This window comes from Tachypleus tridentatus, chromosome 13 (assembly GCF_004210375.1).
Source record: "Tachypleus tridentatus isolate NWPU-2018 chromosome 13, ASM421037v1, whole genome shotgun sequence".
Classification (NCBI taxonomy): Eukaryota; Metazoa; Arthropoda; class Merostomata; order Xiphosura; family Limulidae; genus Tachypleus; species Tachypleus tridentatus.
The window spans coordinates 60044576-60059409 of record NC_134837.1 but is presented as its reverse complement, the minus strand read 5'-3'; the positions used below and the strand labels follow the sequence as shown (position 1 = coordinate 60059409).

The 14834-nt window shown below is 31.8% G+C and overlaps 1 protein-coding gene across 2 annotated transcripts in view; it reads right to left on the bottom strand.

Annotated features, from left to right (window-relative positions):
* LOC143236855 (platelet glycoprotein 4-like) overlaps nt 1-14834 on the bottom strand; it is a 52323-nt gene that overhangs the window by 11942 nt on the left and 25547 nt on the right. For both annotated transcript variants that reach the window (XM_076475480.1, XM_076475478.1), the window contains exons 4-12: nt 11304-11540; nt 10976-11067; nt 4617-4666; nt 3587-3656; nt 2638-2816; nt 1646-1764; nt 1411-1484; nt 1067-1118; nt 244-393 (exon numbers count right to left, since the gene is read on the bottom strand). In XM_076475480.1, the coding sequence (XP_076331595.1) occupies nt 244-393; nt 1067-1118; nt 1411-1484; nt 1646-1764; nt 2638-2816; nt 3587-3656; nt 4617-4666; nt 10976-11067; nt 11304-11540 (1023 nt within the window). The remainder of the gene's footprint in view (nt 1-243; nt 394-1066; nt 1119-1410; nt 1485-1645; nt 1765-2637; nt 2817-3586; nt 3657-4616; nt 4667-10975; nt 11068-11303; nt 11541-14834) is intronic.

The window sequence follows — 14834 nt, the reverse complement described above, 5'->3', positions numbered from 1 at the left end:
ATAACCAAATAACAGAAGTTATTTCAATAATTTCTCTCATAAGAAGCAATTCACTTTTACCAACAGCAGGAACATTAAGAAAAACACTTTACTAGACAAAAAGAATACGAAACTGTGGTTTTAAAAAACTAACAAAACATTACTTGTATTACAAAATTTATACAAAATAGAATTCTGTCAAACAATCCAATGTTATTACAAAGCAATATTCTATTTTGCACCAAAAAACTAAAACTGCAATACCTTCTTAAAGTAAAAGAAAGCAAGTACAAAAATAACAGTCCACACAGCTCCTACAATGGTGGCTGCCAATGTACTAGCCATACCAATTTTCATGGGAGACTGAACCTGTTGTTTGAATAAGGTAGCTTTTTGTTCATCCAAAGAGGCAGACTAGAGAACAGAAAAACATTAAAAACACATTATATTTCTGGATTTTAAACTAGACTAACTTAAATAAATAAAAACATTCACAGTTTTCAGATAGACCATTATTACACTGAAGTAATGTTTATGGATTCAAGTTTCAATTAAATGTAAAACTAATGACACTGATAATTTATTAGTATTGAGATTGTGATCTGTAGTCCAATATTACTTCCATGTTCAATGTTTGGTTGATTTAAATAACTTTGATATTCCAGTACAGTATCAGTCAAAGTTAAGTTTCTAAAACTTGATGAGGAAAAGATCTGAATTTATGGTTCCTGAACATCAATGTCATCATAAAATTTTATACATGTAGTGTTTACAAGAACTCTGAGGGTATGTACTCTTGTAGAGTTTATAAATTGCTAATGGTATTGGCACTTTTCTACTGAGTGAAAAACTAGGACAGTGCAATACAGGATAAACTTGATAATTTAGGCTTGTTTTTTAAGTTGCTATTTCAATATATCTGTGCAAAATGAGGATTTAAAAATAATTCAAGGGTAAAATAAAAAAGAAGAGAAGCAGTGTAACAATATCATTTCACCTCTTTGAAGAAAACTCTCACCTGTCATAACATAAAGAATAACACACACACATTAAATTAATATCATTAAGAGAAAGGTGCTTAACTTACCTCACTGAGCCATGCTATTGGGATAAGTACATCATTTATTTTTTGTAGACTTCTGTAACATGAAAAGTGAGGAATTAAAACCTTCATATTACAGTAAGTTTCAAGAAGAAAAACAGTTTTGGAGTAAGAAAATCTTTGCTTTCAATAGTTAAGATAAAATTTGAATGTAAACAACACATATCACTACAACACAGATAGAGGATTGTTTTGGAAATTTTATCAAATAAAGTCTTAGCACAAGCTTGGTTAAAGATTAAGTACAACACAGGTTTGGCTAATTTGAATTGATAAAACAGGTTGATATGTTTACAACTGAATTAAAGAATTAGGCACCAAGAACCTACTCTATCGGAGGAGTTCTTTTGACATTTAAACTGAGTTGAATTCTTTTGCGAGCATTCAGCACCAAGCCAGTCATCTGCAAAGAGTGAATATTGTCAGTAAAAGTAATTGTTACTTACTTACAATAGCAAGCACTATATTAAAAACATTAGGTTCAGATTATTTGGTAATTTATAAAACTATCTTAAAGTTCTATATAAACTAAAAAAATCATTAAATAAACAAACATCCTCTTACTGGTTCAATGTCAAGAAAAGTCTGGTGCTGTTCTTTCACTGGGTTTAATCCTACTACACCTTCTATATACTCTTTTGAACCTTGGTAAAAGTGGGGAGCAGATGCAACAACTGGTGCTCCTACAAATGAAGTAAAATTCTGAAAAAAATCTCAATAAATTATAACATAAGAAGAAACAACTTCACACACTAGTTCTTAAAAAGTTCTTTCTCTCAGTGATCACTTTTGAAGTTATCTACTGGAAGAAATTAGGAGTGTCTTAATTTATTCAAAGTTCTATTATATGGGTTTAATGACTTGAAAGGATTGTTTTGTTTAGAAAGAAATAATAAAACAACCAGTGTCCTACTTATGTGATTATAATACACCAATAACCATATAAACAGTAATGTACTTTTTATTTTGCATTTTCTGAATTACGAGAAAGAATGTTTTAAAAACTGTTATTCAAAAATAAAGAATATATTTTAATAAGAGAATGAAAAATTTAAATATGAAAATAAAACCAATGCATCACACATGTGCCTTTTAGTAAAAGGAATGAAGTAATTTTAAGTACTGTTATATCTAGAATTGTAAGTAAAGTAACATTTATATATAAACACTTTAAGAGAGACAGTTGAGCTTATGTTAACAAAAAAACCTAAAAAACTTACAGAACTCATATTTTTGATTAAATATTAATAAATACAATAAGAAAGTGAAAGATAACAATCCTTCAGAGAAAGAGTAAAAAACTCAAGCTAACAATAAATCAATCAAACATTAACTTCACTTATGAGTTATATAGTCAATGTAACAAATTATAAGTAGCTGTAGTTTAAATGTGCAAACTTACTGTGCTTACATGTAGTTAAACCAACAACAGTATGAAAGTAGTTGTGCCCAGTCATAAAGAAACTGTGGTGATGTGAATATATTCTAATAAAACAGGTTTTTATTCAACAGAGTAATAAATTATAATTAGCTGTAGTTTAAATGTTGAAACTTACCATTCTTACATGTAGTTAAATCAATAGCCCCAGCATGTAAACACTTCTTATCATCCTTACAGAAACACTGGTTATCTGGATTTGTTCTAGGATTAGCAAACAGCTTAGCAGGAGTTGTGAAGCGATATGCTTTAATACCTAATATGTTAACTTCTCTTTCATACTCCAGGTACAAGGACCTGAAAATTAAATTAGTAATAAGTGCTTGTATGTAGTACCTACACAACATAGTACAATCTTTATGTTATCCACACAGGACAGTACTAAATATCTGTAAGATAACTAAAGAAAACATTACTAGTTATCTTTATGTTATCTACACAGGACAGTACTAATTATCTTTACGTTATCTACACAGGACAGTACTAATTATCTTTACGTTATCTACACAGGACAGTACTAATTATCTTTACGTTATCTACACAGGACAGTACTAATTATCTTTACGTTATCTACACAGGATAGTACTAATTATCTTTACATTATCTACACAGGACAGTACTAATTATCTTTACATTATCTACACAGGACAGTACTAATTATCTTTATGTTATCAACTCAGGACAGTACTAATTATCTTTACGTTATCTACACAGGATAGTACTAATTATCTTTACGTTATCTACACAGGACAGTACTAATTATCTTTACATTATCTACACAGGACAGTACTAATTATCTTTATCTTATCTACACAGGACAGTACTAATTATCTTTATGTTATCAACTCAGGACAGTACTAATTATCTTTATGTTATCTACTCAGGACAGTTGTAATAAACTTCATGTTACTTAAACAGGACAGTATTAAATAGACATGGCAGTCCTAAGTATGTTTATATTATGTACACAAGACAATACGAAGTATTTTTACATTATTTTCAAGAGACAGTACTTCATATTCAAAGTTTCATGTCTCTCTAAAATAGCATAAATGGTTTCAACTTACCGGCACAAGTCAGTGCTAAAAACATAAAGGACATCCTTCTTATCAACGTGAGGTGGAAACTGACCGCCATCTACAAGAGATGTATAACACTTGTTTTTCAGATTAGTAAAAAAAAAAATATTTAAGTTACAGATTACTTTCTATGTCCTAAAACACATTAGTTTATAGCAAGAGTTCTTATAGTTAACAACTTAAAAGAATCTTATTCACTACCTAACACAACAATATAGGTATCAAAATAACAGGAACACAAAAATATTCATTACAAAATATAGCTACAAACAATAACACAACTGTTTATAAATTATCAATACTAAAACAATCATTACAATACATAGCTACAAACAACAACACAATATTTAGTAAATTATCAATACTAAAACAATCACCACAATACATAGCTATAAACAACAACACAATTTTTAGTAAATTATCAATACTAAAACAATCACCACAATACATAGCTACAAACAACACAACATTTAGTAAATTACCAATACTAAAACAATCATCAAAATACATGGCAACAACATTTAGTAAATTATCAATATTAAAACATTCATCACAATACATAGCTACAAACAACAACACAACATTTAGTAAATTATCAACACTCAAACAATCATCACAATACACAGCTATAAACAACAACACAATTTTTAGTAAATTATCAATCCTAAAACATTCCTCACAATACATAGCTACAAACAGCAACACAATTTTTAGTAAATTATCAATACCAAAACAATCATCACAATAAATAGCTATAAACAACAACACAATTTTTAGTAAATTATCAATTCTAAAATATTCATCACAATACACAGCTACAGACAGCAACACAACTTTTAGTAAATTATCAATACCAAAACAATCATCACAACACATAGCTACAAACAAGAAGAATGTTAAGTATAACACCAATACTAAAACATAAAAATACCAATATAATAAAAATGAAATGATAATTAGCATAACAACAAAGAATTTATAGAATACATACACAGCACAAATATTTTAGTTCACTCACCTGTTCCATTGATCATATTGCAATATTTAGAGCCCCAGTATGGTAGAAACCTAAAATAATTTGTCTTTTATTTAAAATCTCGAATAAGATAAACAATTTGTGTTAGACAAAATCTTTAAATAAACCTAAAGCAATAGATTTGATTCTTCAGTGATGAGATTTAATCCAAATAATCAACGATGATAACTTGAAACAGTAACATGATGTAAAGTGTAAGATTTAAACTGTTTTTGTACCACTGAGTGAATAAGTTTGGATTATTTGATAAAAATACAACCACCTTCATTCCATGTACTGATAAGAAACAATATATTTCTTTAGAACTATTTGCTACAGTACTAGCTACGTCTACTTCTGGGTGTATCTTCATAACAGAAATTCCAAGACTAATTGAACCTATGCCTAAATCACCTCTAAACTTACTAACAATATTTTCCTCATATACTGAAAACAAACACAAACTACCAACCCACTTTTTAGTATACTAACTGAATACCTCACTGACTGGCACTGAATTGTTTAATTAATTAACTCACCCCTTTGATGATTCAATCACTAACTACTTCACTAATTTATATTGTATGCTTGTTTCTGCATACTTCATACAATTTCTACATAAACACCATGCTCACTCTAGAAAACAAACATCTAAATTAAAATATCAAAAATAGCTAACAACACTATGAAAAACGGAAAATTATTGCATCTAAATAACATATCCCAAAAACTAAAATGTTTATTATTTATTACTCTTGTAGCTAAAATACAACAGAATTTTTATGTTCAGCCAATATTTGCAAAGAAGATAAAGAAGAATAAAGAAAATGTATTTTATTATTAACATTTTTAGGAAGTTAAAAAATTATAGAAGTTATAATTTTCCTGTACTTGAAATATATTTTGACAAGAAATTACCTCCTTTCACATAAATAGCCATTCTCATTTAGTGCTGCCCTCTATATGCAAAAACGTTTTGCATGCTACAAGCCTTGAAGCTCCCACTTATCTTTTAAGCGACTGATTAATCTTGCTTAAAAATCATCATGTGACAACCTTCCACCAATAAGAATGTGGCACACCATCCAGATGCACGTGACTCACTCCACTGAATTATTCCAAATTATCACTTGAATTCTGGCAGAAAATGGAAGCAATGATTTTCAGTGTGAGAAGAGGTGAATACCCATCAGAAATACTGACAAATTAATTTACAATGCAGTATTTTACCTTGTCTCATATAAGTAGCTAAAATCCACACTTAACAGATGAAGGGACCTGGTGCAAGGGAAAGAATGGATGAAGCAACTTTCAAAAGCATGTAAAGAACACTCCCAAAAAGTAAATCCTCCTAGTAGAAGATCATACATGGGATACTGCACCACTTCTGTACCAGGAATACTATCTGCCCATCATGGAAAGATGTCATATATATATGGGCTGAAAGACAGAAGAGTACATCCAAGTGGGAAAGAAATATGGCAGGATAGGGACCTGAACCATATGATAATTATTAAACTTAATCCTACAAAATATAAGAGTGGGTTGGATGAAAAGAATGTGCCCCTAGGTGCAGAGTGGCTATGACACAACAGACCAAACAAGGCAAGTCAGATACTTCCAAAATCCCTGATGCTTGGAACCAACATTTACATGGAATACACTGAGGATCATAAAGTCAGCAAGTCAACTGACATCTATGTGGGAAAGAGGAAGTCTCATACTCTCTAACCCATAAGCAGAGCACATGATAACAATGTGAAAAAGTAACTGATAAATGCATAAACCCAAGATTTGACATAAAAAAGATGTCTGTGTAACATAAACCATCTCATTCAAGTTTAAAATGGCAGGAACTACTCCAAGTCCAGTAACATCACTGGAATAATACAAACATCAAGAAACAGTGGAAGAGGACAAACACAAGTAATCCACAAGTACTTTCACGAAGAACCACAAGAACTGGTGGTAGAACAAGAATATACAGACATGTTGACATCTGTAATATACAGGACTTATACAGAAGACAGAATTAAAAAAAGGAACTTGCCCCTGGGAAATAAGAGATATATATATTAAAAGGCAACTTACCCAATCACAGTCTCATAAAACAGTGTGACGTGAAACACTTGTGTGACGGTACCTCAACAACAAAAAAATTACAAAAAGCAGAGAATGGGAGATAAAGATAGGAAACATAGACCCAGTGCTCAATAGATGAAGAAAATAGAAAGCTGGTGATGACTGAAGTGATGACAGAAGTGATGAAAAAAGAAGCAAATAATAAAAGACAAATCAAATCACAATCCAAACCCAATGTGTAAGGGAGGAAGATTTGTCTGTTTTTTTGTTTGTTTTTTTAATTTCATGCAAAACTACACGAGGACTATCCATGCTAGATGTCCCTAATTTAGCAGTGTGAGACTAGAGAGTAGACAGCTAGTCATTACTACCCACTACCAACTCCTGGACTGCTATTTTACCAACAAATAGTGAGATTGACTATCACAATATAACACCCCACAACAGAAGGGGGGGGGACCTTGTTTGGTGTCATGAGTGGAAACAAGTATTAAACATAAAGCAACCAACAGCATGAACAGGTTAGAAAAGCTTATCTAACAAAAAAAAGTATTAAACATAAAACAACACACAGCATGTACTAATTAGTCAAACTTATCTAACAAAAAAAAGTATTAAACATAAAACAACACACAGCATGTACTGGTTAGAGAAGCTTATTTAACAGAAAGAAGTATTAAACATAAAGCAACCCACAGCATGCACTGGTTAGAGAAGCTTATCTAACAGAAAGAAGTATTAAACATAAAGCAACCCACAGCATGCACTGGTTAGAGAAGCTTATCTAACAGAAAGAAGTATTAAACATAAAGCAACCCACAGCATGCACTGGTTAGAGAAGCTTATCTAACAGAAAGAAGTATTAAACATAAAGCAACCCACAGCATGCACTGGTTAGAGAAGCTTATTTAACAGAAAGAAGTATTAAACATAAAGCAACCCACAGCATGCACTGGTTAGAGAAGGTTACTAACAGAAAGAAGTATTAAACATAAAGCAACCCACAGCATGCACTGGTTAGAGAAGCTTATCTAACAGAAAGAAGTATTAAACATAAAGCAACCCACAGCATGCACTGGTTAGAGAAGCTTATCTAACAGAAAGAAGTATTAAACATAAAGCAACCCACAGCATGCACTGGTTAGAGAAGCTTATCTAACAGAAAGAAGTATTAAACATAAAGCAACCCACAGCATGTACTGGTTAGAGAAGCTTATTTAACAGAAAGAAGTATTAAACATAAAGCAACCCACAGCATGCACTGGTTAGAGAAGCTTATTTAACAGAAAGAAGTATTAAACATAAAGCAACCCACAGCATGCACTGGTTAGAGAAGCTTATTTAACAGAAAGAAGTATTAAACATAAAGCAACCCACAGCATGCACTGGTTAGAGAAGCTTATCTAACAGAAAGAAGTATTAAACATAAAGCAACCCACAGCATGCACTGGTTAGAGAAGCTTATTTAACAGAAAGAAGTATTAAACACAAAGTAACCCACAGCATGCACTGGTTAGAGAAGCTTATTTAACAGAAAGAAGTATTAAACATAAAAGCAACCCACAGCATGCACTGGTTAGAGAAGCTTATTTAACAGAAAGAAGTATTAAACATAAAGCAACCCACAGCATGCACTGGTTAGAGAAGCTTATTTAACAGAAAGAAGTATTAAACATAAAACAACACACAGCATGCACTGGTTAGAGAAGCTTATTTAACAGAAAGAAGTATTAAACATAAAACAACACACAGCATGTACTGGTTAGAGAAGCTTATCTAACAGAAAGAAGTATTAAACATAAAGCAACCCACAGCATGCACTGGTTAGAGAAGCTTATCTAACAGAAAGAAGTATTAAACATAAAGCAACCCACAGCATGCACTGGTTAGAGAAGCTTATCTAACAGAAAGAAGTATTAAACATAAAGCAACCCACAGCATGCACTGGTTAGAGAAGCTTATCTAACAGAAAGAAGTATTAAACATAAAGCAACCCACAGCATGCACTGGTTAGAGAAGCTTATCTAACAGAAAGAAGTATTAAACATAAAGCAACCCACAGCATGCACTGGTTAGAGAAGCTTATCTAACAGAAAGAAGTATTAAACATAAAGCAACCCACAGCATGCACTGGTTAGAGAAGCTTATCTAACAGAAAGAAGTATTAAACATAAAGCAACCCACAGCATGTACTGGTTAGAGAAGCTTATTTAACAGAAAGAAGTATTAAACATAAAGCAACCCACAGCATGCACTGGTTAGAGAAGCTTATTTAACAGAAAGAAGTATTAAACATAAAGCAACCCACAGCATGCACTGGTTAGAGAAGCTTATTTAACAGAAAGAAGTATTAAACATAAAGCAACCCACAGCATGTACTGGTTAGAGAAGCTTATCTAACAGAAAGAAGTATTAAACATAAAGTAACCCACAGCATGCACTGGTTAGAGAAGCTTATTTAACAGAAAGAAGTATTAAACATAAAGCAACCCACAGCATGCACTGGTTAGAGAAGCTTATTTAACAGAAAGAAGTATTAAACATAAAGCAACCCACAGCATGCACTGGTTAGAGAAGCTTATCTAACAGAAAGAAGTATTAAACATAAAGCAACCCACAGCATGCACTGGTTAGAGAAGCTTATTTAACAGAAAGAAGTATTAAACACAAAGTAACCCACAGCATGCACTGGTTAGAGAAGCTTATTTAACAGAAAGAAGTATTAAACATAAAGCAACCCACAGCATGCACTGGTTAGAGAAGCTTATTTAACAGAAAGAAGTATTAAACATAAAGCAACCCACAGCATGCACTGGTTAGAGAAGCTTATTTAACAGAAAGAAGTATTAAACATAAAGCAACCCACAGCATGTACTGGTTAGAGAAGCTTATCTGACAGAAAGAAGTATTAAACATAAAGCAACCCACAGCATGCACTGGTTAGAGAAGCTTATTTAACAGAAAGAAGTATTAAACATAAAGCAACCCACAGCATGTACTGGTTAGAGAAGGTTACTAACAGAAAGAAGTATTAAACACAAAGTAACCCACAGCATGTACTGGTCAGACATGCTTATCTAACAAAAAGAAGTATTAAACATAAAGCAACCCACAATATATACTGATTAGAGAAGCTTATCTAACAGAAAGAGGTATTAAACATAAAGCAACCAACATTTTCTGGATTTAGTAAGCTAGTTTAATGTACATTTATTTAGTTGTGACACACATAAATAAAAGAAATGGTCTTACTACTGCTTTAACTATCTGGGATAAAACAAAAAATAACACTTAAGTAGCATGTAAAATAGAAAATATTATGTGTTTAATTCTGACCTACAGATCTATTTTGTAAATTACTTAAATAAAATAGATAATAATTCACCTGATTCACCATCTAGCAGTTGTTATTCACGAAAATTGATGACCTATATATAAAACAGCTAGATAACTATTACATTCATCTTTTAATTCTTATGATAATCACTTGTTTCCATTGTATTTAAGGCATCAGTCTACTTTGTGATGGCATACTAACAGGATGAGAATGACCGACCTTGCAGGCTGTTTGTTTATTATATTATCAAATTAAAATTATTTTTATTTTGGAGTTGTTCCAATGAGCAGAGTGAAGATCAGATGGCTTCTGACCAACCCTGGTTTCAATTACATTCTAACTGTTTAATTATCTTAGTTAAATAACAACCACAGTAAATGAAAACATTATGTCTGTCACATCTCAGCTGCTGTGAATAGTACTGGTAGGCTTCACTTTATAAACAGAAGTAGTGTGGTTGATCTGTTGTAATATATTAGGTTGAGGAATAATTTGTGAGCATTTTTAAATAATTTCATTCAAGCATTACATGCAAGACTATACAATACTTCAATGCATGAACACATTACACCCAAAACATTTATTATGATACTTTATTTCATGTAATACCTAGGTATATAGTATGCATTGTTTTAAACGAAATTGCAAGAAATTAAATGCGAAAAGCAGATGGTGTCAAAAATGCTCGATTTTGTCCACTTGACATTCCATTTAATGAGCTGAAAATGAAAGCAAAAATTAAAGACATATGAAAATCAAACACACCATCTATTAGAGCAAAAAATTATCTACCAAATGACATGAAATATTTTGCGAAAGCATTTCATTTATAAATATATTTTTTTAACTTGAATAAACGCTCACAAATTATTCCTCAACCCAATATTTCTTTCTGCTTTCTCTTTGGGGTTCTTAGAATTAATAATAAAATATTAGCACTTACTTTTTATTTTTCCATGTGTTAACAACTGTGAATTTACTTGAGTCACCTATTCCAGTAAAAACTGAAAAAACTCCACTTGTTGTGTCATTTTTCTATAAAAAATAACATAAAAACATTACATTCTTTATCTGACACTGGAAGTTGAAAAAATTATAAAATAAACCTTTCTTTTCTAGATTGCTTTAAGTAATACTCATTTATAAAGTGAAATCAGACTATTAACAAACAACTAATTTCTTCACTTTCCTATTTAATATAAGTGCAGGGGAACTTTAATAACTGCTGTATGTGACAAACTAACTTATAATTCAATCTTCAATAAACATACTCCATAGAAAAGACCAAAGGTGTTGTTGGGAAGCAAGTGAGGCAGTTTGACAAAAGGTTGTACTAGTCTGCTTAAATCCTTCAGTAATCGAACTTCATATCCATGAAAAAGAATTTGTTGAACCATTCGTTTTATAATCAATTCTTCCTTGTAATGCTTCAGTAAGGAACTGAGAATTGGCATGAAAAGTGGTTGAATAATTCTTGAAATTCTTTCTGTTGCTATTTTGGCAATACCCTAAAAATAGTAAAAATTACTAGTTTTGAACAAATATCAATAATACAAGAAATTATATGTTACTTAAGTAAATGGGAAGTAACTAAGAAATACAATTACAATAATTATAACAATTTGCTTCATTATTTACCTGCTCAGATTCAACCTTAATCTGATAGTTAATGGAACCATTCACTGAATTTTGTTAGTCTTTAATACACACTTAGTTATACACCAACCTGCTTGCTAGTTCTCGAAGACTCCTGAAGATACCAAACTGTTTATTTTAAGAGTTAACATTTAATTCAGTTAGCTATCTAATATTTAATGATTATTTTGTTTTCATAACAAGAGTGTTAAAAACTGATTATTTTAAAAGTGATAATTGTAACAAGTTCATTACGTTACTCGGTAAGAGTCATATGTTGTGTGTGTGGTTCAGTTATAATAATCTGACATCACATTACTCAAACATTCTGCATTGTTGTCATTGCTTAAGTCAGTATTGTTACATTATAACGTCTCATAGCTTGTAGAAAGTTCTTGGCTTTAGTTGGATAATAAGTGAGAGCATATTAAGTGAAGTTAATAAAAGTGAAGTCAGACTGTGTGATTGTTAATTTAGCCAAAATGAGTGATATTTTAAAGTAAGTTCCATAAATTAGCAGATGTAAAAAAAATAATTCATCTTGTCAATTGGATTTTAAAGTAACTGAATCAGCCTGTCTGGACTTTTGACAATAAAGGAGAATTGTTTAGAATTTTAAAGCGAGTGGATTGTGTGCTCTTTGTTTATTGTTCAAATTTATTTGGCATCTGCAAAAAAATTATGCATTGGTAAACAGCAATAGAAGCAGACATAAACAACAGTGGAAGTAGGCCTATATTTGAGAGGGTATAGTGATGGCAAAAATACTGAATTTCACAACTATACTATTTAAACACGTTAACAAATATTTGATAAATGGAGAAAATGGTCAACGTCTTGGGTCAAAAGACAGTGATCTATAAGAGTTTTTTAAACAGCAAAAAGATCTAGAAAGTGAGGAACATAAACAAAGAAGAGAAGAAGAAGAAAAATGAGAGAAAGAAGAGACTAGGAACAGAGAGGGGGGAGAGATGATAAGAGCACAAACTGAGATTGTAAAGCTCAACCAACAGAAAGGAGGAGGATCCAAGAATGACAATGGGGTCAGGGCCAGCCAACCCAAGTTGCCCAGATTTAATGAATAGAAAAATAACATGGATGCTTTCCTGGAGAGGTATGAAAAAATTGCCCAAAGTCAGAAATGGAACAAAAAGGACAGAGCTATCTTTCTCAGCCCATTTCTCATAGGAAAAGGCCAACAGGTATATGCTAGCATGATGTAAAGTTAGAAGTGACCTGAGTAAGGCTTTTTTTTTCAGAGAAGTCAATCCTGACACTGGAGAAACTGGATTTCAAATTGTGGCACATCTACTGTGATACCTTACAAGATGGACTGACATGATCAAGTGTGGAATTAGTTCTGAGGGGCTGACAGATCTAGTAATACATGAACAGTTTATGATAACGTGCTCAACTGACATGTCACTGTTACTAAAGGACAGAGTCCCAAAAATGTGAATGAGATGAGAATAGTATAACATCATAGAGGAAGTATAACAAGTAAGTTTAAGAATAGCTACATTAAGTCAAAACCAATGGTGGCTCATCAAAAACAGGAGTACACCAAAAGTTAACAAACAAATAGGAGAAGGGATACTATATTTGTTATAAAATAAAACACACTGGATGCAAATTTATCATCAACAAGCAACAACAGAAATCTCAACAAAAACAGCAGCTGTAGCTAACTGCAAATATGGTGCTGACAAGAAACAAGAAAAGAGTGACCATGGATGCTGCTGCCAGAAGAAACAAAGTCAAGAAAACATGTCAGGTCCACCACAAGAAGGAAGTGCTATTTCCATCATTAAATACATGACTAAAAATGTCAGCTCAAATTAGCAAATAGATCAATAGTGCCAGTAGTGATTGGAGTGTGTTACAAATACCAAGAGGTGCCAACAAATCACAATATGCCAATAGGTAAATGCTATGTTAGGGACAAGAAGGTGAAGGTCCTGTGAGATACATAGTTTGTAAACAGTTCTAGGCCTAGGTTGAGCAATGTGTGTGTGTGTGTATATATATATATATATATAGTGACCAAGTGAGCAGAAGTTAAATGAAGTTACAAAAGGTTAATTAGTTCAGTCATAATGGGTGATATTTTAAAATGTGTTTCACAGTTTAACAGAGATAAGGAGAATACTTTGTCTTGTTAAAGTAACTGAATCAGTCTGTGTGGCCTTTAATGAAAGGAGACAATTATTTAAAGTTATGGATACGACTGTGGTAGCCCACAAGGTAATGTAAGTGTATCTGTCACATATTGTGCAGTAAGAAACAGTAGAGAGAAATAATTCATCTTGTCAATTGATTCTAAAGTAACTGAATCACCGGGTGTGGACTTCTAACAATAGAAAAGAATTAAGATGTTTAAGTACAACTGTTATATCTTAGAGTGTAAAAGGTTTTTGTACATATGCTGGACTTGTTTTGAATAAACGTTATTTTAAAAAAGTGAACTGTGTGCTGTCCCTCTGAGTAGTTCACACAGAAAATCAATAATTTAACCTGCAATTACAATACACTGAGTGTTAAAAAAGGGATAAGAATACCCTCAATATTCAAATTAAACCAGCTGCTGAGTTCCTCAGTGTATAATTTAACCCACATTTACTATATACTAGGTGTTAAAAAAGGAATAAACATACCCTCAGTATTAAAATTAAACCAACTGCTGAGTTTCTCTGTGTATAATATAACCTGCATTTACCCTACACTAAGTATTAAAAAAGGCATAAACATACCCTCAGTATTCAAATTAATCTAACTGCTAAGCTCATCTGTGTAGTTCACACAGAAAATGAATAATTTAGCCTGCATTTACTATACAGTGAGTTTAAAAAAAAACATAAGCATACCATCAATATTCAAATTAAACCAGCTGCTGAGTTCCTCTGTGTATAATTTAACCTATATTTACGATACACCGAGAGTTAAAAAAGGAATAAACATAACTTTAATATTCAAATCAAACTGCTGAGTAGATCACACACAAAATGAATAATTTAACCTGCAATTACAACACACTGATAAAAAAAAGGGATAAGCATACCCTCAATATTCAAATTAAACCAGCTGTGGAGTTCCTCTGTGTATAATTTAACCCACATTTACCATATACTGGGTGTTAAAAAAGGAATATACATACCCTCAATATTAAA